At 43.1% G+C, this 24,703-nt stretch overlaps 1 protein-coding gene across 1 annotated transcript in view; it reads right to left on the bottom strand.

Annotated features, from left to right (window-relative positions):
- LOC126260500 (facilitated trehalose transporter Tret1-like) overlaps positions 1 to 24,703 on the bottom strand; it is a 504,093-nt gene that overhangs the window by 115,999 nt on the left and 363,391 nt on the right. The window contains exons 4-5 of the mRNA XM_049957830.1: positions 12,898 to 12,997; positions 1,537 to 1,723 (exon numbers count right to left, since the gene is read on the bottom strand). Of these exons, the coding sequence (XP_049813787.1) occupies positions 1,537 to 1,723; positions 12,898 to 12,997 (287 nt within the window). The remainder of the gene's footprint in view (positions 1 to 1,536; positions 1,724 to 12,897; positions 12,998 to 24,703) is intronic.

Here is a 24,703-nt window from a genome sequence, read left to right as displayed (position 1 = left end):
CAGACACCTGAAGATGGGATTTTAAAACACCGAAACCGTTCGTGCTTTGAATAAATAATTACTGCAGCTGAAGTGGTTACGTCCATCAGGCCTCACAGTTGCGGACGTCCTAGATGCCAAATCTTGCGCAAAATCATTTACACTACTGGCCATTGAAATTGCTACACCACGAAGACGCGAAATTTAAGCGACAGGAAGAAGATGCTGTGATATGCAAATGATTAACTTTTCAGAGCATTCACACAAGGTTGGCGCCGGTGGCGACACATACAACGTGCTGACATGAGGAAAGTTTCCAACCCATTTCTCATACACAAACAGCAGTTGACCGGCTTTGCCTGGTGAAACGTTGCTGTGATGCCTCGTGTAAGGAGGAGAAATGCGTACCATCACGTTTCCGACTTTGATAAAGATCGGATTGTAGCCTATCGCGATTGCGGTTTATCGTATCGCGATATTGCTGCTCGCGTTGGTCGAGATCCGATGACTGTTAGCAGAATATGGAGTCGGTGGGTTCAGGAGGGTAATACGGAACGCCGTGCTGGATCCCAACGGCCTCGTATCACTAGCAGTCGAGATGACAGGCATCTTATCCGCATGGCTGTAACGGATCGTGCGGCCACGTCTCGATCCCTGAGTCAACAGATGGGGACCTTTGCAAGACAACAACCATCTGCACGAACAGTTCGACGACGTTTGCAGCAGCATGGACTGTCAGCTGGGAGACCATGGCTGCGGTTACCCTTAACGCTGCATCACAGACAGGAGCGCCTACGATTGTGTACTCAACGACGAACCTGGGTGCACGAATGGCGAAACGTCATTTTTTCGGATGAATCCAGGTTCCGTTTACAGCATAATGATGGTCGCACCCGTGCTTGGCGACATCGCGGTCAACGCAGATTGGAAGCGTGTATTCATCATCGCCATACTGGCGTATCACCCGGCGTGATGGTGTGGGGTGCCATTGGTTATACGTCTCGGTCACCTCTTGTTCGCACTGACGGCACTTTGAACAGTGGAAGTTACATTTCAGATGTGTTAAGACCCGTGGCTCTACCCTTCATTCGATCCCTGCGAAACCCTACATTTCAGCAGGATAATGCACGACCTCATGTTGCAGGTCCTGTACTGGCCTTTCTGGATACAGAAAATGTTCGACTGTTGCCCTGGCCAGATCTCTCACTAACTGAATATGTCTGGCCGATGGTGGCTGAGCAACTGGCTCGTCACAACACGCCAGTCACTACTCTTTATGAACTATGGTATCGTGTCGAAGCTGCATGGGCAGCTGTACCTGTACACGCCATCCAAGCTCTGCACCCAAATTGCGTGAAAATGTAATCACATGTCAGTTCTAGTATAATATATTTGTCCAATGAATACCCGTTTATCATCTGCATTTCTTCTTGGTGTAGCAATTTTAATGGCCAGTAGTGTAAATTTTTGTAAAAGTAAGCAGTGTTTGATTTCGGCAATTTCAATGGTGCCCTCGTAATGGGGCTCGTTTAATAGGCTGATGCGAGGCGTACTCACTGAACCAGGAGAGCTCGGCGTCGGTGAGCGTGAGCTGGCCGGGCTCCTCCGCCGCCCCCAGCGTCGCGTTGCCCGCGTCGCCGGCTACCAGCGGCCGCCTGCTGACCGCCGGGATGACGATCGTGGGGAAGCCCAGCGTCATGCCGTAGCCCAGCAGCAGCACGTTCTTCGCCGACGTCGCCAGCACCTTTAGCACACAACATACCGCCCGCCGCTACTGTACATTTGCATGACAGTGCAAATGGTTACACGTACACCAAAATGCCGCTACACTTTGTTCAAAATTATGTTGGGACTGACACTTCGGCGAGAGCACGTGGATGTATGGAGCAGGATTGCTACATCCAGCACAGAATACAAACCTCCATATTACACTTCATTCAGCTCATTCAAACTCGCAAACTGCTCAGTGCATGAAGATGGAACTGGCATCAGTGTGCTCTGAAAGGTCTGCACTGTGTCCTTTCTCTCTCTCTTTTTTATTTTTTATTTTCTTCTGACTGGTTTGATGCGGCCTGCCACGAATTCCTTTCCCGTGCCAACCTTTTCATCTCAGAGTAGCACTTGCATTCTACATGCTCAGTTATTTGTTGGATGTATTCTAGTCTCTGTCTTTCCCTAAAGTTTTTACCCTCTACAGCTCCCTCTAGTACCTTGGAAGTTATTCCGTGATCTCGTAACAGATGTTCTAACATACTCTCTCTTCTTCTCGTCAGTGTTTTCCATATATTTCTTTCCTCGCCGATTCTGCACGTAACCCCCTCATTCCTTACCTTATCAGTCAACATTCTTCTATAGCGCCACGTCTCAAATGCTTCGATTCTCTTACGTTCCGGTTTTCCTACAGTCCGTGTCTGTATACCATGCAATGTCGTGCTCCAAACGTACATTCTCAGAAATTTCTTCCTCAAAATACTACCTACTTTTTAATACTAGCAGACTTCTCTTGGTGAGGAATGCCTTTTTGCTAGAGCTAGCCTGCTTTTTATGCCCCCTAAACCCGTCCGTCGTCGGTTTTTTGCTTCCTACGTAGCAGAATTCCTTAACTTCATCTACTTCGTGATCCCCAATTTCTGCTACTTCTTATTACTTTCGTCTTTCTTCGATTTACTCTCAGTGCATATTCTCTACTCATTAGACTGTTCATTCCATTCAACTCATCCTGTACTTCTTCTTCACTTTCACTGAGGATAACAGTGTCATCAGCAGATCTTATCATTGATATCCTTTCACTCTGAAGTTTATTCCCACTCTTGCACTTTGTTTTGTTTCCGTTATTGCTTCTTCCAAGCATATATTGGACATTAAGGGCGAAAGACTACACTCCTGCCTTGCACTCTTGGTCTTCCAGTCTTACTGTTTCTTTTTGGTTCTTGTACATATTGTACATTACCCGTCTTCCCATATAGCTTGCTCTTATTTTTGTCCGAATTTCAAATATCTTGAACCATTTTACATTATCGAACGCTTTTTCCAGATCGACAAATCCCATGAACGTGTCTTGATGTTTCTTTAGTCTTGCTTCAACTGTCAAACGCAACGTCAGAAGTGCCTCTCTGGTGCCTTTAGCTTTCATAAAGCCAAACTGATCGTCATCTAACACATCCTAAATTTTCTTATTCATTCTTCTGTATATTATTCTTGTCAGCAGCTTGGATGCGTAGCTGTCAAACTGATTGTGCGGTAGTTCCCGCACTTGTCGGTTCTTGAAATCTTCGGAGTTGGGTGGATGTTTTTCCGAAAGCCTGATGGTATGTTACCACACTCATCGTTGTACACAGTGACGTGAATAGCCGTTTTGTTGCCTCTTCCCACAATGATTTTAGAAATTCCGATGGAATGTTATGCATCCCTTCTTCTATGTCGTTCAAAGCTCTTTTAAATATTGATTCTAATACTGGATCCCCTATCTCTTCGCTGTCGACTCCTGTTTCTTCTTCTATCACGTCGTCACACAACTCTTCCTCTTCGTAGAGGTCTTTAACGCAGACTTTTCACCAATCCGATCTCTCAATGTTACCGCCCATGCTTTTACTTTCACCAAAGGCTGTTTTGACTTTTCTATATGCTGAGTCCATCCTTCCGACAATCATTTCTTTTACGTTTTCTTCAAACTTTTCACGCAGCCATTCTGCCTCAGCTTCTCTGCACTTCCTATTTATCTTTCTTTTTATTTCGGTGCCAGTTGACTTGTATTTTTGTATTCCTGAATTTCCCTGAAAATTGTTGTACCTTCTTCTTTCATTGATCAACTGAAGTATTTCTTCTGTTGTCCATGGTTTCTTTGCAGTTACCTTCCTTGTACTTCTGGTTTTCTTTCCAACGTCTGTGATCGCCTTTTTTAGATATGTCCATTCCTCTTCAACTGAACTGTCCACACAGTTATTGATTATCGCAGTATTTAAGCCTCAACGAACTTCAAGCGTTTCTCTTAATTCCTTAATACCCTACTACCTTGCGCCCTGATTCTTCCTGACTATTTTCTTAAACTTCTCCGTACTCTTAAGCACTATTAATTCGTGACCTGAGTCTATATCTAGTTCTGGGTAAAACTGACAATCCAATATCTGATTTCGGAATCTCTGCCTGACCATGATGTAATCTAACTGAAACCTTTCCGCATCTCCTGGCCTTTTCCAAGTATGTTTTATTTATGACAACAAATTATTGAGAAGATAGACGGACAGTTTACGAGGATGCGTTTTTTGACTCCGTCACCGAATTTTCGACGTGCGGGAAACTTTTTTGTTATTAAATCTAGGCTAAACCATTAAGCGAACGAAATATTGAGAATAGATGAAGTTTTCATCTTCTCACCTGAAACTCTGTCAGTCATTTCTAACACGAGATAATGTGAGTAACATGAGGTGCGTAACGATCCGCTCCCATATCGAATGCTAAGCAGTCATCCGTTTGTTTTCATTACGAAGAACGCATCGCCACATTTATTTCTTTTTCTGGTTGGGCTTCCTACTGATTTCTACTACAAAAGAAATATTTTTGCATGTTGAGGTCAGAAACCGTATCGGTTCAGCATAAAAAAAAATGCAATTCAAAATACACTACCTCATGGGAGATGCCTAGTCAATAACAACAAAATGTTTCGTAGCATTATCAAGAACAATTGTTGAAGATGTTGGCAAGCAACCATTTCTCTCGACTGACCTCGTACGGTAAACCCCTGGCCAAGAAAGCGACGTCGAACTTTTGCATAAGCAGCATTTGTCGGACTTGCTCCTGACGTTGCTCAGTACAACACAACAAATAATACTACAGTACTAACAGATGAAATGTTAACTCCACAACTGTACGAAACGCAAACGAAATACACACACACACACAGAGACACACACACACACACACACACACACACACACAATATCTCTACGTGCAACGGACGATCCCACAGGCAAGATGTGTGAAACCTGTGGCAAGTACTGTAGTAATTGTGACGAAAGTTTGGAAATCTCCGGTAGCTGCTGCGGTTACAGGCCTCGCGGTATTGGGTGAAAATGTGCTGTGCATCCCCCGTGCTTCTAACCCCATTACTTCCTTCGTAGCTGCCAATCCAAAATGCACGTGTCATCTAGCAAGTAAATGATGCAAGCGCTCGCTGAAGTACCCATATCACAATAAAAACTTTTGCAAGTTTATTTCTGCAAGTCGCTTCTCCAGGTGCTTCCAGAAGTGTTTTCACCAAAACTGCGTCGTGACATCGGCAAGTGGAAGTTTACTGTTTTGTGGTTTAAAAAAGAGTAGCCTCGACCGTCGTTGCATTATTAATATTGAAGAAAATTCGTTAAGAAAGTCACAATTAAGGAAAAACGAAATTTTTGGATGAAGTGAGTGGATATAGAAACGCACATATTTAAGTTATCAAAAAACATTATTCAATGAAACACAGGATTTAACTCTGATAAAAAAACTTTTTGAGAATGTCGTATGCAAGTATTGCACATCTCTTTTCTACTGTACAATCAATTATTCGAAAACAGCGTACAAAAATTCGGCAAGCTATATCACCAAGAGATGACCTTTTAATTACTCTTCAATTTTTGCGAACTGTAGGCGTATTTATTATTCTACTTTCTCTTCTGGTGAAACAAAGTAATCGGCAAATTCATTAAACGTCCTTTCAGTGGCCAACATATATGTTTAGGAGTTCCAGCAGCACATTTGTTTCGGTCCATCCGTCTTTGCGACATTGACATTTTCGTACCGGTATTGAACACACAAAACTTCTGCAAGTTTCAGAAAAATTTCCAGCAAGTGGCAACCTCGGCAAGTACTTACACCAGGGATTCAAGAAACTGTTATCACTATCTTGCAGAATGCATTGGAAAACCCAGGGTGTGTGTTCATGTGCGTTGTCCTGGACATCGTGTTGTAGCTGTACGAAATGATTTTAGAATAGTGAAGATGACGCTTTGGACAACAGGTGTCGGGAAAAAAATCACAAAAATATTATCTCCTCCAAAACAGTTCCCATTCGATACTACGAAGGGCGTTCAGTAAATAACGAAACACATTTTTTTTCTCAGCCAGTTTCGGTTGAAAAAAATCCGGTATTTGGTTGTGGGACATCTTGGAATACTCCCACTTCAGCCCCTACAGTTTCATGAAGTTCCGATTGGTGGAGTCGCTAAACGTAGCCTTCAAAATGGCGTCTATAATGGAGTTGCGTTCCAAGCAGAGAGAATTCATTGGATTTCTTCTAGCAGAAAACCAGAGCATCACAGATATTCTTAGCCGCTTGCAGAATGTGTACAGAGACCTGTGGACAAAAGCACGGTGAGTCATTGGGCGTGATGTCTGTCATCTTCACAACAAGATGTCGCAATCCTGTCCGAACTCCTGCGTGCCTGCCGGGCGCTCACAACTGTGATTCCTGAAATATTGGAACGCACGGACACTCTTTGATACGTGGTGATCAATGGAACGCAGTCAAACACATCACTGCACAACTTTACGTCTATGTGCTGACACACTCGTCAACCAGTTGAAACATGGCTTCATCGCTTTGAAGCGGATACAAAACTGCAATCTATGGAGTAGCGCCACACAGTCTTTCCTCTGAAGAAAAAGTTCAAAGCCGCACCTTCAGTCGGTAAAGTCATGGCGATTGTTTCCTGGGATTCTGAAGGGGCTGTTCTGTTTGATGTCTTACCTCGTGGTGCAATGATCAACTCAGAAGTGTACTGAAGAAACGACTTCAACGTCGCCACAAAAATGTAAACGAACTGCCCCTCCATGACAACGCAAGACGTATACCCGAGAGGAGCTCACAGAACTTCTTTGGGCTGTTCTTCCTCATCTTCGCTACAGCCTGGATTTGCACCTTCCGACTTCCATCTGTTTGGCGCCGTGAAGGATGCACTGCACAAAAAGCAGTGTATGGATGATGGGGACGTTATTTATGCAGCAAGACGTTGGCTCCAACGTCGACCAGTAGAGTGGTTCATGCGAGCATACCGGCCCTCCCAGTGAGGTGACGTAACGCCGTCACATTGAACGGAGATTGTGTTGAGAAAAAGAGTTTGGAAGTCAAAAGGGTGTGGATTAGAATCTCAAATAAAACCAATTTGTTTTCAGAAAAGAATGTGTTGCATTACTTACTGAACGCACTTGGTATGTACTTATGCCAGAGTTTTTCTTCAATCCCCTGAACACTTCTGGAACTCCACTTTCGGATAGCTTTTAGCTCCCTCAGCGATGCGTTTTCACTCACATCTGTGGGTGTGAAACGACAGTTCTTTAAGCTTATTTTAATTTTAGGAAGAGAAAAAAGTCAGTTTCTCTTCGACATTCAATAGTTATGGAACGAATTTTGCTGTCACACGTTTCACACTCAGAACTTCCGAAAAAATATCATTGAACGAGCCAGCTGACATGCCAACATCACCAGCAGCTTCTCTGATCGCGATGCAGCGATGTTCATAATCATTTCTGTAACTTTTTCCACGATTTCTTCGGCTGACGATGTCCTGGGACGTCCAGGGCTCTCGTCATCTTCGACGTCTTCAAAGTCTTCTTCCAAACGCTTGTACCATTCGTATACCCTTCTTTTGCTCATAGCAATATTTAACATTTCTTACTTAACTTTGTTCATCTTTATTCCGTTCTTACAGAAAACTTAAATACAAATTTTGTGATCCATTCGTGTAAAAAATATTACGTGTAACATTTTTGACCGCTGACAGCAGACTCATATTGCTAACATTGTACAGATACGTTTCAGACACCATAACTCATATAACAACGAAAAAATCGCGCGCGTCTGATACGAAATTTGAAATTGCAAGAATCCCATTACATTTTGAACACACCTCGTACATCTTTCAGTACCCGTTGCTCCCTCAGCAAACACTATTGCCTTTCCGTTGTAATCTATGGTTCCCCTTGCAATGATATCCGGAGTTGCTCCTGTAGTCACTGCCTCATACTATGTTGGTACTCACCTAGTTGTCACTGTACTGGCAGACGACGCAGGTGGAATCGTGTTCATCAATTAACACAATTTTGGATTATTCTCCTCTCTAGTTATGTCCTTCGCTATACCACTATAGGCAGGGTGCATGTTGAATTCACTCCTTTTTCCGCATGTTACCAGAGCCGAAGGCATACTGAAATTATCCCTATTTCAATATACCACCAGACGTGGGATGCATTATGATGCAAGTGTGAGAAGCATCTCAAAGTAGGACCATTATTCGTTTCCAGTTATTCATCCAATGGTTTATAATGGTCGTGGCTGGTAGCCTTAGTTCAAAATTTGTTAGATTTTCGCTGCAGTCGTTGTGCCGTCAACACGGTTACTCCTTTAATGTGACGATGAAGGCACAAATCTGCCCTCACGAACAGCTGAATTAGCCGGAAATAGTACGATCTGTTGCCTTGGTGAAGGAGGCAACGACTCGTGCCATGGACTCCTCGAAACTCCAGAATAGCGTGGAGCCATCATTACGGATGATCGCTCAAGTGCAGTCCATAACTCTCAAAAGTGGTTGAAGCTGAGGCCGAGGTGCAAATGTCTCATTTCATCGTATTTCAAATGAACCCAATACGATATCAGAAGTTGCAGCAATTGGTTTCCAGAACTGTAGCTGCCCTCCGCTCTTAAAACGCAAGAAGTAGAATATTGAAATCAACGGCAAATTGACACCCAGAGGAATGAATCCCTTTGAGTGAGAGAATGTAATAAAATCACTTATTATTCGATTGTCGAGCTTTAATAGGTCAACTCAACACGAATATTATAAATTATGAGAACAACAAGTCCTCGCAGTTTATAGCACTCGTGTTGCCTTGATCGATTGAAGTTTGACAGTAGAGTAATAAGCCATTCTATTACATTCCGTCACTCGAACTGATTCATCATGTGTCACCCACACAGTTAGTGAACTAAGAGCTATCCAGTTCATTAAACTGTTCCCTACTTTTACTTTCGTCACATAAAGTTACACACTGATTACAAATTTGTTCAAATTAAAAGTAATTTTGCACGGAAGTACAGGGATGCTGATTTGAAAGTCTTGGTGTGAGAAAATAGACGTCAATTTGGGCAGTTAGATGTAGGAATACAGAGTCTGCCGATAGTGTGGTGCAAGGGACACAGTAAGCAGCGTGCGTCTGCTGCTTTTTTACACCACGGGGCTACGTTTTGCCAGTTGCGCAGGGTGCTTGCTAATGGCTTGTGTAAGATAACAGTCAATGGAGGTCACTTCGGAACACACACGCCTTAGATGGCTGCCAGAGTCATGTGGTGGAGGCTCTTTCGTTAATGTAGTTTAAAAATTTCTAGTAAACCCTATTCCGTTCGCTCTCTCTGCGAAAGCTACCAACAGATTCCTTTTTTTAAATACAAACTTTTGTGTCGAGTACCCGTGTCACGTAAAAATTAATTTAATGTGCACAGAAATCTCTCCCGCTTTCTTTTTCACATTCTCACACGGTTACACACGTTCCTCAAAATATTTTAGCTTGATCACAGATTACCTGAGCGGTTCTGTGGAGGGAGCAACGGATTCACTGGTTTTGTCGGTGAGAGGAGTGGAAAAGTGTATGAGAGACCTCATTTCATCCTGTGAAAACTTGCCCTGCACGATAATATCTCCACAATCTGAGTGAACACCGCCCTGTTGGTGAACTTGGTGCGTTGCCTCATTTGATTCCGAGTGTACTTATATCATGCACCAGTATGTACCACGACTCATCAGTGTAGGCGACAATAATAATGTCGCAGCACTCTTCCACGTAATAACATGAATAGCACTAAAAAGTCTAGGTGACCTTTATCCATGCTTTGAGTGTAGTATGGTAATGTTTTTGTGCCTCCACAAATCTCCGAACCCTGTGTAGTGAGCAAACGTACGTGTAATTCAACACTTTGAGTTGTCTTGACCACAATTTCATTATTTCAGTACACCTTACGCGTTCCGACATTATGTAATTGTTGTTGTTGTTGTTGTGGTCTTCAGTCCTGAGACTGGTTTGATGCAGCTCTCAATGCTACTCTATCCTGTGCAAGCTTCTTCATCTCCCAGTACCTACTTCAACCTACATCCTTCTGAATCTGCTTAGTGTATTGATCTCTTGGTCTCCCTCTACGATTTTTACCCTCCACGCTGCCCTCCAATGCTAAATTTGTGATCCCTTGATGCCTCAAAACATGTCCTACCAACCTATCCCTTCTTCTAGTCAAGTTGTGCCACAAACTTCTCTTCTCCCCAATCCTATTCAACACCTCCTCATTAGTTATGTGATCTACCCACCTTATCTTCAGCATTATTCTGTAGCACCACATTTCGAAAGCTTCTATTCTCTTCTTGTCCAAACTGGTTATCATCCATGTTTCACTTCCATACATGGCTACACTCCATACAAATACTTTCAGAAACGACTTCCTGACACTTAAATCTATACTAGATGATAACAAATTTCTCTTCTTCAGAAACGATTTCCTTGCCATTTCCAGTCTACATTTTATATCCTCTCTACTTCGACCATCATCAGTTATTTTACTCCCTAAATAGCAAAACTCCTTTACTACTTTAAGTGTCTCATTTTCTAATCTAATCCCCTCAGCATCACCCGATTTAATTTGACTACATTCCATTATCCTCGTTTTGCTTTTGTTGATGTTCATCTTATATCCTCCTTTCAAGACACTGTCCATTCCGTTCAACTGCTCTTCAAAGTCCTTTGCTGTCTCTGACAGAATTACAATGTCATCGGCGAACCTCAAAGTTTTTATTTCTTCTCCATGGATTTTAATACCTACTCCGAACTTTTCTTTTGTGTCCTTTACTGCTTGCTCAATGTACAGATTGAATAACATCGGGGAGAGGCTACAACCCTGTCTCACTCCCTTCCCAACCACTGCTTCCCTTTCATGTCCCTCAACTCTTGTAACTGCCATCTGGTTTCTGTACAAATTGTAAAGAGCCTTTCGCTCCTTGTATTTTACCCCTACCACCTTCAGAATTTGAAAGAGAGTATTCCAGTTAACGTTGTCAAAAGCTTTCTCTAAGTCTACAAATGCTAGAAACGTAGGTTTGCCTTTTCTTAATCTTTCTTCTAAGATAAGTCGTAAGGTTAGTATTGCCTCACGTGTTCCAACATTTCTACGGAATCCAAACTGATCTTCCCCGAGGTCCGCTTCTACTAGTTTTTCCATTCGTCTGTAAATAATTCGCGTTAGTATTTTGCAGCTGTGACTTATTAAACTGATTGTTCGGTAATTTTCACATCTGTCGACACCTGCTTTCTTTGGGATTGGAATTATTATATTCTTCTTGACGTCTGTGGCTATTTCGCCTGTCTCATACATCTTTCTCACCAGATGGTAGAGTTTTGTCATGACTGGCTCTCCCAAGGCCATCAGTAGTTCTAATGGAATGTTGTCTACTCCTGGGGCCTTGTTTCGACTCAGGTCTTTCAGTGCTCTGTCAAACTCTTCACGCAGTATCTTATCTCCCATTTCATCTTCATCTACATCCTCTTCCATTTCCATAATATTGTCCTCAAGTACATCGCCCTTGTATAAACCCTCTATTTACTCCTTCCACCTTTCTGCCTTCCCTTCTTTGCTTAGAACTGGGTTGCCATCTGAGCTCTTGATATTCATACATGTGGTTCTCTTCTCTCCAAAGGTCTCTTTAATTTTCCTGTAGGCAGTATCTATCTTACCCCTAGTGAGACAAGCCTCTACATCCTTACGTTTGTCCTCTAGCCATCCCTGCTTAGCCATTTTACACTTCCTGTCGATCTCATTTTTGAGACGTTTGTATTCCTTTTTGCCTGCTTCATTTACTGCATTTTTATATTTTCTCATTTCATCAATTACATTATGTAATAATCGAAGGCAAATGCTTATGTCATAATTATGAGAGTAGAAATTTGTTCAAGTGGATACATAATATCTAATCAACATTCCTTCACAACAAGCAAGTGAAAATAGACTTAAAAAATATCTGATAAAATCCAAATAAATCAATGGGTTACACAAGGATATAGCCAGTCGCTTACACTTCTTGATATGTATATTGCCGCGTTCTTAAACAAGTTCACCCTTGTTTGAAAATACTCTACAAAACAAAAGCTTATGAACAATTAATTGTACATAGTGATGAAAATACTGTACCGAAAATATAAAATGAGTGTATCTAGCGATAATAATAGTGACATTTATGGGAGTTGGTCGTATAAGATCGTAAGTTGTTGTTTATGACAAAATAACCCAAGAAGTAACAAGTTTTATCTATCTTGCGAACCAAGTAAGTTAGCTACACGATCAAAATGTAGATAAAAGCTGGTAAAATTGCTGTATATTTGTGTCATTGCAAGTAGAACTTTAAGTAATGATGTCAGAAAGAAACAAATTACATTTTATAAAATTACAACAGTTCCAGTACTTCTCTCCGGCAATGGGATCTGGACTCTTACCAAACGTCGGAGATATAAGATTCAAGCGTCTGAAATGAGGTTCCTAACAACAGTGTAAGGATGTAGAAATTCTATAAAATGGAGGAATGAAGATATTAGGAAAGTTCAAATATGAATCAATAAACCATCGAATAGATTAATATAGAGATAACTGGAAGGACCATGTGAAATGATGTTACATCAGCGAGCTTCACTGCAACCCAAGGAGCATGTACCACCTGAAAAAAGAAGTCCTGGAAGAACCATAAGGCGTTGGCACGAATGAAACTGACCCAAGAATATGGAACGGGAGTAACGTCTAACCCATGATAATGAATATGACGATAGGCAAGCGATTCGCTACATTATTTTATCATCTGGTAGGTCACAGTCTAATTCACTTTAACGCACTTCAGCATGCCCCTCAGGGTGGCTTACCTGAGGCAAGGCTGCGCGGATCCTCTTCCTGAGGTCCTCCTTCGGCCGCGGTCCACCATTCTGCTGCTCCCGCTTCTCAGCATAATTCGGCGTCGACGATCTGCAACATTTTTGAGAACATTTCTTTTGGAGAACAACGGTTTTTTTATTACTTAAAAATGAACATGAACTGTCACAACCGCAACAAACATCTTTTTTATGAGGTTACCGGTTTCGGTCTGTTTTAAATCATCTTCAGACCTCACACTGAAATATGTGCATGCAATAGAATTAGAGGGATATTCCTTAAGTGTGAGGCCAGACCGAAACCGGTAACCTCATAAAAAAGAAGTTTCTTACTGTTGTGAATGTTCGTGTTTATTTTTAAAAAACTTAACCCTCTTTGTCAGAAAACAAAACAGTTTTGGCTGACTATTGAGGCTAGTTTTCGGATGCCTATTAGCAATTTCTGGACCGAACCCGAATACGATTCGACCAGAGGCACTTAAAGTCAAGCTGACGGCACCCGACTCTTGATCGTGCTGTGCGTAAAAATCCGTAGTCAACATTGCGTCTATGGCCCATTTCTTGGTAATCATGTGGACTGCATGAGAAAGGGTCTCTGCTTTGTCCTACTATGTAGCTTTCGAATTCTGAACTTTCCTTTTACTTGTTGCTGTATTTTTAATGACCCACCACAAGATTTCTTAAGGCGAGTCTTGAATGAGTGTGAACTATCTGGACTCCGCAAAACGCTTTCTATGTTTCTGTTTTGTGTTTAGTCCCATACTGCTCCCACCAGCTACCTGAGTCTTTGCTGGGACACTGCTCGAGCTCTACATTGTTTTTGCTTTGGGAATTTCGATGATAGCCATGTTTTCAATCCCTTGGAAGAAAAAAAAATCAGAGATTCCTGTTAAGACAGGGAAGTTGATGGATCTGATATTATAACTACGTAGGCTTCCGCGGCCAGAGTCAGTCGACATACAAGTTTTCTGGTTATGGTACCGCGTCATATTGAATAAAACCACTGCTGGAGAAAACTAACGTTTCGGCCACGGTTGCAGCGCCTGCTTCTAGGTCAACCAGTAGACCCAGACACGGATCTAGGTTTCTGTTTGGCTGAATGCTCAGGCAAGTAGCAAATAAAAAAAAAAGAATAGAGTAAAGTGTTTGAAATATTGTTATTGACTCAATGAACGTTTCCCAAACAACTCTGGTAGTAAAAAGTTTCATAAAAGAACAGCATCCATGTGTCTGCTAAATCTGTTTCGAAGTCGATAAGAGCCAGAAGGGAAAAAAGTGCCGAAAAGAAAGGTCCTGGTCGTGTCGGAATTGTGATGTAGCTCTTTATATGCCTAAATATTTCAAAACATGCCACACTAGGGCAAATTTTATATAAGAACGGAGTGTAGAAGTTTTTCTTCGTTACAAAAACATGATTCAGTGAATTGAAACGTCGTGTGGCTGGGGTCGCCCGTCAGTTAGATCGGTTGCCTGGTGCAAGTCTTTTTGGTTGACACCACTTCGGTGGCTTGCGTGTCGATTGGGATGAAACGATGATGACGACAACACCCAGTTCCTGAGTGGAGAATATCTCCGACTTAGCCGGGAATCGAACCAGGTGCCCCTCGCATGACACTGTGCAGCGTTGACCATTTAGCTATGGAGGTGGACATAACTGAGCAAAATATCTTTTCTCTCTGCTAAATGTAACATTTCATAAAAGATTTTTACGATTAGATAAACCAAGTTTCATCATTTCAAGTGAAACATCACATGGTTCAAATGGCTCTGAGCACTATGGGACTTAACATCTGAGGTCATCAGGTTTAAGTAGTTCTCAGTCCCCTAGAACTCAGAACTACTTAAACCTAACTAAACTAAGGACATCACACACATCCATGCCCGAGGCAGGATTCGAACCTGCGACCGTAGCGGTTGCCCGGTTCCAGACTGAAGCGCCTGGAACCGCTCGGCCACAACTGCCGGCGAAACATCATATACATTTATAGTATATACAGATACAAAGTAATAATTTTCGGAACATATGAGGGCTATATTTTTCAACTTTCGTTGGTCGCAACGTTAAAGCGACAGGGAAAGTCTGGTAAAGCTTCATACAGATGTAATACGCAGTGTCTCTGATATGCTCGTCTATCACGTCATGGCGCATTTTTCACCTCTGCGTGCACAGTGACCTATTAGATATGCTGCGTGTGAAGTTTGTGCCGAGGGATTTCGCCTGATTTCATGCAGCCCACACAACCTTACTGTCATACGTTTCATTCTTCATGACCATTCGCAGCTTCACGCTGTAGCTGCAACAACGACACTCCTGCAGCGTTTTCGAAGGGAAATGTTGTCCACTCACGATCAGCTTGAACTTGGCTCCCTCTGATTTTCACCTCTTCGCTCACATGAACCGCTAGCTATGAGGACAGCATTTTGTCACAGACAATGTGCTGCAGACCAGCGTAAAGCATTGGCAGAAAGCACTGGCGATTGTCTTCTATGACGAGGGTATGGGAAAGTTGGTACCATCCTATGAAGAACGTCAAGTTGGAGTGGTGGTGAACAGAAGTAGCTGGAACGTGTACCTAAATGTTCCAAATAAAAAATTTCAGCTTTTCACTGTGGTTTTTGTTTCCCAACTGATCGGAGATTGAAAACACAGTCATCGTTCGTTTGCATCATGCATGATGACTGAGGCGAGTCTCGAATTTATTAACAGCCAATTGATGACGTTACGGACAACGGTAACACTACAGACGTCTATGAAGCTTCTTTTAGTGTGATTTAATTTGTTTACGGTGGTGGAGAAATATATGACACAGAGGGATTCCGGAGCTGTTTCAATCTATAATTTAACAACAGTTAATTTACATGTGCTCTCCTGAAAGACAGATGGATGAATACATCTACACTAACGGAAAAAAAGTGGACCACCAAGATAGAGTTGTGCGACATAAAAGAAGGTTTATAGGCTTGTTTCTACATCAGAAAGATGACATCTATTAAAATTTCGCGCCAGTCGCGTGAGTGGCTCCAGTAGCGCTACTATGAGGATGCACGTTACGTTTGCTTTAAATACATGCTGTAACGGTCGTGACCGTTAGTTGACTTTGAAGTTTAAAAAGGGGTCCACTACTCAGGAACACTCATCTTCAATAATTTGCCAGCAAACATAAAAAATTTAGTTACAAATAAAGATCAGTTTAAAAGGAGCCTGAAAGACTTACTAGTGGCCAACTCCTTCTACTCCATTGACGAATTTTTTAATAGAAACGAATGATGTATTGTATATATATTTATACTATTCTAATCCATTGTTGAATTTTTTAATAGAAACAAATGATGTATTGTATATATATTCATACTATTAGTATTGTTATTTCAGCTTTTTATTTTAAAAAAATTGACATGTTCCACATCCACGAGGATCTCCTCAGCACGGATCTATGGAACGAAAAACTAATCTAATCTAATCTAATGTAATCTAAGTCGGACGTGGTTAGTCAAGAATGCCTTTAAGGTGAAGAAGACGCCATTTTCAACGCCTCACTGAGTTTGAAAGAGTTCGGGCAATAGGGCTAAGACAAACTATTTGTTCCTTCTGCGATATTGTACAAAGACTTGGCAGGTACATAGCCAATGTACATGACTGCTGGCTGTGGTGGTCACGAGAATGTCCAGTCGCAAGAAGAGTGACATTCGGACGGCCGCGTGGCACTACCGAGAGGGAAGATCATAATGTTTGGCGTATGTCTCTGGCGCATCGTGCTGTATCTGCAGCAGCAATTTGAGCAGCAGTTGGCACCTCAGTGACACAACGAGCTTTAGAAATCAGCTACTTAACGTACAGCTCCGAACTAGACGCACTGTAGGATGAATTCCAATGACCCCATACCACCGCCATTTGCGACTTCAGTGGTGTCAAGCCAGAACTCGTTGGAAGGCAGGGTGGAGGTCTGTTGTGTTTTCTGATGAAAGCTTCTTCTGTCTCGGTGCCAGTGATGCCCTTGTGTTGGCTAGAAGGAGGCCAGCCAAGGGCCTGCCACCAACTTGTCTGTGTGTTAGACACACTTCATCTACACCTGGAGTTATGGTCTGAAGTGCGATTTCATATGACAGCAGGAGCACTCTCGTGGTTATCCAATGCACCAGGACTGCAAATTTGTAAGTCAATCTGGTGATTCTATTTGCCGAGCTGCCATTCATGAACAAAGTCCCAGAGGGTGTTTTCCAACAGGGTAAAGCTCGCCCACTTACAGCTGTTGTAACCCAACATGTTCTACAGAGAGTCGACATGTTGCCTGCTCCATCACCAGATCTGTCTCCGATTGAGCACATTATCGGACAACTTCAGCGCTATCCCCAAACAGAATTACCTGTCCTGTACTGACCTACCGAGTGCAACAGGCGTAGAACTCTATCCCACAAACTGCCATCCAGCACCTGTGCAACACAATGCGTGCATGTTGTTTACTGGCATTGAAAAATTCTGGTGGTTACACGTGTTATTAAGGTACCAACATTTCACATTTGCAATGTCTCAGCTCGCGCTTGTATCAACCTGTGATCTTCTAGTGTTAATCACTTAAATACACTTACCAGACAGAACATTATGACCACCGACCTACTGTCGATTTAATCCGTCTAGGCGACAGCAAAGTCAGCTGGTGAGGAATGACTGCTAGTCATACACAAATACGATGAAAGTAGTAACAATGAGAGTGCTATCTGTTTAGAATGGGAAGGAGGGCGATGCATCTGAGTTTGACCGATGGCAGAATGTGGTGGCCCAGAGCCTCGGCAAGAGATTTCGGAAAACCACGATGGGTGATCGACGACTACTGTGGTGAGTGTCTTCAGCACGTGGTTAAACCAAGGTGAAACCACATCCAGGCGTTGTGATGTTTGGCTCCCATCCCTCATTATAGATGTCAGACGTTGTAGACTGAGCAGACTGGTAAAACAGGACAAGTGGCTAGCTGTGGCGGAACTAACATCAGACTTTAATGCTGGATAGAGTACAAGTGTGTCTGAACACACAATTCACCGAACACTCCTAAAGATGGGCCTTCGCAGCCGACGATCCACGCATATGCCCACGCTAACACCACGACGTCGGCAACTATGGGTGAAACGGGCACGTGATTATCGGCACTGGACTTTGGCGCAGCGGCAGAGCGTTGCATGGTCTGATGAATCCTGATACCATCTTCGTCATGGCGATGGTAGGGCGCGAATTCGTCGTTTTCCAGGGGAACAGCTCCTTGTCACCTGTGCTGCGGGATCGTGACAAGCTGGTGGCTGCTACGTTATGGTCTGAGAAACATTCATCTGGGGATTCATGTGTCCAGTGAGCTCGTGCAAGTCACCAGAATGGCGAATATCGTACACTGGTTGCAAAGCGTGTGCACCTCTTCACGTCGGTCATATTTCCAACGGCAGTTGCATTTTTCAACAAGATAATGCGCCATGTCACAAGGGCAGGAGTGTGTGCAGTGGTTAGAGGAACGGAATGGCAAGTTCCAATTGATGCGCTGGCCCCCCAACTCGCTATATCTGAACCCGATTGAACACATCTAGGATGGAATTGAACATGTCGTCAGTCCGCAGCTCGTGGTCTGCCTCTGGATCACGGTGTCCCGGGTTCGATTCCCGGCCGGGTTGGGGATTTTCTCTGCCTGGGGACTGGGTGTTTGTGTTGTCCTCATCATTTCATCATCATCATCATCATCATCATCATCTTCATCATAATCATCATCGTTGCTGACTGTGGATGGACTGGACTGTGTAAAAAATTGGGACTTTGTACGGGCGCTGATGACCGCGCAGTTGAGTGCCCCATAAACCAAACATCAACATGGCGTTAGATCTCATCGCCCCCTGCAAGGAATTACGGGAATTAGGTGACTTGTGTGTGAAGATGTGGAGCCAGCTCGTTCCAGCAAGATTTCTTCCATGTCACAACACATCGCTGCTGACATTTGTGCCAAAGGTGGTCATACCAGGTATGAGACAGGTGGTCATAATGTTCTGCCTGGTAAGTGTATCGATTCGAAGCTCCTTGTTCCAGAGGGTACAGAAATTGTATTTTGACTAGTAAAATACTGATCCTATGACAACGGTATTTCATTTGCTATTCCTCTAACTTCAGCGTTGTGTTCATTACGCGAGATCTCGGAAGAAGTAGTATGTTACTTTGACTCGATTTGGGAAGGCGGTGCTCCGAATTTCCTGAGTAAAGTTCTTCATGGTTCATATGGTGTCTCTTGTCTCGTCTTCCACAGCAGTCTATTGAGTGTTTCCTTGAAAATCTCACGTTGACCAAACAAGTCCGTGACGAATTCTGCATCACTTCTTAGAATGTTTTCAGTTTCTCCTTACTCCAATTTCATAAAGGTCCCAGACTCACAAATGGCGGATGACGAAAGAATTTTAGCAGAATGATATTCTTTTAAGCGACCTCTTTCATGCGTGAATTGCAAATCCTCTAATGTACTCATATCTGTGTCCAACATCTCCCTTCCTCACGGGCAGGTGTACGCTGTCTGATGAAAAGTATCCGGATACGCCAATGTAGTGCGGAACTGGCCAGTAGATATCACGAGAGGTGGACCAGCGAATATAAAAGGAAGTGGGGAGTACTGTGTTGTCAGTAGGGCAGCAGTAACAACAGAATGGGTCAGTCAGCAGAGCTCAATGATGTAGAACGTGGACTACTCATTGGATGTCATCTAAGTAACAGATCCATCAGAGATACAACAACCCTTCGAAAGCCGCCCAAGCCGGCTGTTGATCATGTGATGCACATATGCAGACTGAAGCGCCAAATGAAATTTTGTAACAAGGCCGGGATTCGAATCCGGGTCTCCTGCTCAATGGACAGATGAGCTAACCACTGCGCCACCCTTGCACAGTAGCTTTATGCAACTGCACGGACTGCCTGAACACGTCTCCCTCCTCAGTCCAAAAGGTTCAAATGGCTCTAAGCACTATGGGACTTAACAGTTGAGGTCGTCAGTCCCCTAGACTTAGAACTACTTAAACCTAACTAACCTAAGGATATGACATACATCCATGCCCGAGGCAGGATTCGAACCTGCAACCATAGCAGCAGCGCGGTTCCAGACTGAAGGGCCTAGAACAGCTCCCCAAATTCCTATTCTCGCCTCACTCCACTGGTATTCCCCGTGAACTCGAATAGCATTGCAGAGGCTCTCCAGCTGTATTGGAATAACACCTCAGCATCGGATGAAACGGGGGATTCTGCCAGAAATCTAGGCATAGCTGCATGTGGTTCCAGAAACCCTTGCAAGTCTCAATCATGCAGACTGAAGCGACGAATGAAAATTTATACCAAGGCCAGGATTGGATTCTGGGTCTCCTGCTCTGTAGGCAGAAGGTCTCAGGAACCACATAGTTTCATTTCATTAAAGTAGCAGGGAGGAAGGAGTGGTAGAGCAGTCCGTGTGACTGCAAAGCCACTGTGCCAGCAGACGTTCTTCACTCATGAGCAGTACCTGCTCTAGGGGTTAAAACTGATGCCACACCAGGAACATTTACAATAAACCGACTTGGACTATTTTTCGGCCAATGCTTAGAAATTTGTGGAGCAAACCACAGATTTATACCAATGGCAATTGAAAGAACTTCAGTAATTCCGACGTTGGTACAAATTTTTATTTGTCGCTTCAGTCTGCGTATATACATCATAGATGTTCGAGCCTCCCCATGAACCATGGACCTTGCCGTTGGTGGGGAGGCTTGCGTGCCTCAACGATACAGATAGCCGTACCGTAGGTGCAACCACACCAAAGGGGTATCTGTTGAGAGGCCAGACAAACGTGTGGTTCGTGAAGAGGGGAAGCAGCCTTTTCAGTAGTTGCAGGGGCAACAGTCTGGATGATTGACTGATCTGGCCTTGTAACACTAACCAAAACGGCCTTGCTGTTCTGGTACTGCGAACGGCTGAAAGCAAAGGGAAACTACAGCCGTAATTTTTCCCGAGGGCATGCAGCTTTACTGTATGATTAAATGATGATGGCGTCCTCTTGGGTAAAATATTCCGCAGGTAAAATAGTCCCCGATTCGGATCTCCGGGCGGGGACTACTCAAGAGGACGTCATTAACAGGAGAAAGAAAACTTGCGTTCTACGGATCGGAGCGTGGAATGTCAGATCCCTTAATCGGGCAGGTAGGTTAGAAAATTCAAAAAGGGAAATGGATAGGTTAAAGTTAGATATAGTGGGAATTAGTGAAGTTCGGTGGCAGGAGGAACAAGACCTTTGGTCAGGCGAATACAGGGTTATAAATACAAAATCAAATAGGGGTAATGCAGGTGTAGGTTTAATAATGAATAAAATAGGAGTACGGGTAAGCTACTACAAACAGCATAGTGAACGCATAATTGTGGCCAAGACAGACACGAAGCCCACGCCTACTACAGTAGTACAAGTTTATATGCCAACTAGCTCTGCAGATGACGAAGAAATTGATGAAATGTATGATGAGATAAAAGAAATTATTCAGGTACAGAAGGGAGACGAAAATTTAATAGTCATGGGTGACTGGAATTCGTCAGTAGGAAAAGGGAGAGAAGGAAGCATAGTAGGTGAATATGAATTGGGGCTAAGAAATGAAAGAAGAAGCCGCCTGGTAGAATTTTGCACAGAGCATAACTTAATCATAGCCAACACTTGGTTCAAGAATCATGAAAGAAGGTCGTATACATGGAAGAACCCTGGAGATACTAAAACGTATCGGATAGATCATATAATGGTAAGACAGAGATTTAGGAACCAGGTTTTAAATTGCAAGACATTTCCAGGGGCAGATGTGGACTCTGACCACAATCTATTGGTTATGAACTGTAGATTAAAACTGAAGAAACTGCAAAAAGGTGGGAATTTAAGGAGATGGGTCCTGGATAAACTGAAAGAACCAGACGTTGTACAGAGTTTCAGGGAGAGCATAAGGGAACAATTGACAGGACTGGAGGAAAGAAATACAGTAGAAGAAGAATGGGTAGCTTTGAGGGATGAAATAGTGAAGGCAGCAGAGGATCAAATCGGTAAAAAGACGAGGGTTAGTAGAAACCCTTGGGTAACAGAAGAAATACTGAATTTAATTGATGAAAGGAGAGAATATAAAAATTCAGTAAATGAAGCAGGCAAAATGGAATACAAACGTCTCAAAAATGAGATCGACAGGAAGTGCAAAATGGCTAAGCAGAGGACAAATGTAAGGATATAGAGGCTTATCTCACGAGGGGTAAGATAGATACTGCCTACAGGAAAATTAAAGAGATCTTTGGAGAAAAGAGAACCACTTGCATGAATATCAAGAGCTTTGATGGAAACCCAGTTCTAAGCAAAGAAGGGAAAGCAGAAAGGTGGAAGGAGTAAATAGAGGGTCTATACAAGGGCGACGTACTTGAGGACAATATTATGGAAATGGAGGAGGAGGTAGATGAAGATGAAATGGGAGATGTGATACTGCGTGAAGAGTTTAACAGAGCACTGAAAGACCTGAGTCGAAACAAGGCCCCCGGAGTAGACAACATTCCATTAGAACTACTGACAGCCTTGGGAGAGCCAGTCCTGACAAAACTCTACCATCTGGTGAGCAAGATGTATGAGACAGGCGAAATACCCTCAGACTTCAAGAAGAATATAATAATTCCAATCCCAAAGAAAGCAGGTGTTGACAGATGTGAAAATTACCGAACTATCAGTTTAATAAGTCAGCTGCAAAATACTAACGCGGATTCTTTACAGACGAATGGAAAAACTGATAGAAGCCGACCTCGGGGAAGATCAGTTTGGATTCCGTAGAAATGTTGGAACACGTGAGGCAATACTGACCCTACGACTTATCTTAGAAGAAAGATTAAGGAAAGGCAAACCTACGTTTCTAGCATTTGTAGACTTGGAGAAAGCTTTTGACAATGTTGACTGGAATACTCTCTTTCAAATTCTGAAGGTGGCAGGGGTAAAATATAAGGAGCGAAAGGCTATTTACAATTTGTACAGAAAGCAGATGGCAGTTATAAGAGTCGAGGGGTATGAAAGGGAAGCAGTGGTTGGGAAGGGAGTGAGACAGGTTAGTAGCCTATCCCCGATGTTATTCAATCTGTATATTGAGCAAGCAATAAAGGAAACAAAACAAAAGTTCGGAGTAGGTATTAAAATCCATGGAGAATAAATAAAAACTTTGAGGTTTGCCGATGACATTGTAATTCTGTCAGAGACAGCAAAGGACTTGGCAGAGCAGTTGAACGGAATGGACAGTGTCTTGATAGGAGGGTACAAGATGAACATCAACAAAAGCAAAACGAGGATAATGGAATGTAGTCGAATTAAGTCGGGTGATGCTGAGGGAATTAGATTATGAAATGAGACACTTAAAGTAGTAAAGGAGTTTTGCTATTTGGGGAGCAAAATAACTGATGATGGTCGAAGTAGAGAGGATATAAAATGTAGACTGGCAATGGCAAGGAAATCGTTTCTGAAGAAGAAAAATTTATTAACATCGAGTATAGAATTAAATGTCAGGAAGTCGTTTCTGAAAGTATTTGTATGGAGTGTAGCCATGTATGGAAGTGAAACATGGACGTTAAATAGTTTGGACAAGAAGAGAATAGAAGCTTTCGAAATGTGGTGCTACAGAAGAATGCTGAAGATTAGATTGGTAGATCACGTAACTAATGAGGAGGTACTGAATAGGATTGGGGAGAAGAGGAGTTTGTGGCACAACTTGACCAGAAGAAGGGATCGGTTGGTAGGACATGTTCTGAGACATCGAGGGATCACCAATTTAGTATTGGAGGGCAGCGTGGAGGGTAAAAATCGTAGAGGGAGATGAATACACTAAGCAGATTCAGGAGGATGTAGGCTGCAGTAGGTACTGGGAGATGAAGAAGCTTGCACAGGATAGAGTAGCATGGAGAGCTGCATCAAACCAGTCTCAGGACTGAAGACCACAACAACAGATGTTCGAGACTTGAAAAGGTCTCTGTATCCATCTAGTTTCATTTGGTTGATAATCTGTTTGTAAAGTGAGACTGCAAAGGAGCAAAGGAACAACAAACCAAGACCAGGCAGTCCTCATGTGCTGACGGACAGGTAGAGTCTAGCTTTGCAGAGGATGGTTGTAAAAAATCGCGTGAAATCAGCAGAAGGAGTCACTCGTGAGTTCCAACGTGCTACCAACAGTCGGGCTAACACAAAGACCGTGTGAAGCGAGTTAAAAATAATGGGGTACAACAGTCGAGCAGCTCCTCGTAAGCCACACATTTCTGCAGCCAGTGCTGGGTGACGCTTGAGATGGTGTAAAGAGCGATGCTACTGGACAGTGGATGACTGGAAACGAGTGATTCGAAGTGATGATTCACGCTACACCTTGTGGCAATCCGATGGAAGTATCTGAGTTTGACGAACGCCTGGAGTACGTTACCTATCATGTCTAGTGCCAACCGTGAGGTATGGAGGAGTCAGTGTGCCGGTATCGGGTGTTTTCCGTGATTAGAAGGTTGTCTCTGTATTGCACTTAAGTAAACGCTAAATGCGGAAGGATAGGAACATATTTTACAGCATTGTGTATTGCGTACAGTTGAGGAACACTTTTGGAGACAATGGTTGCTTATATCAGCACCGACAATGTACCCTGTTATAAAGCCGTATTTGTTGGGCAATGGTTTGTGGACAAGACTCCTGGACTTGGTTGGTTGCCCAGAACACCATGGAACTTCAGCGTGCAACTACGTCTGTGGTTTTGGCTCTTGAGGAAGAAATGGGCTGCTGTTCCTTCACAGATG

The sequence above is a fragment of the Schistocerca nitens genome, chromosome 5 (genome assembly GCF_023898315.1).
Source record: "Schistocerca nitens isolate TAMUIC-IGC-003100 chromosome 5, iqSchNite1.1, whole genome shotgun sequence".
Classification (NCBI taxonomy): Eukaryota; Metazoa; Arthropoda; class Insecta; order Orthoptera; family Acrididae; genus Schistocerca; species Schistocerca nitens.
This window is presented reverse-complemented; position numbering and strand designations above follow the sequence as displayed.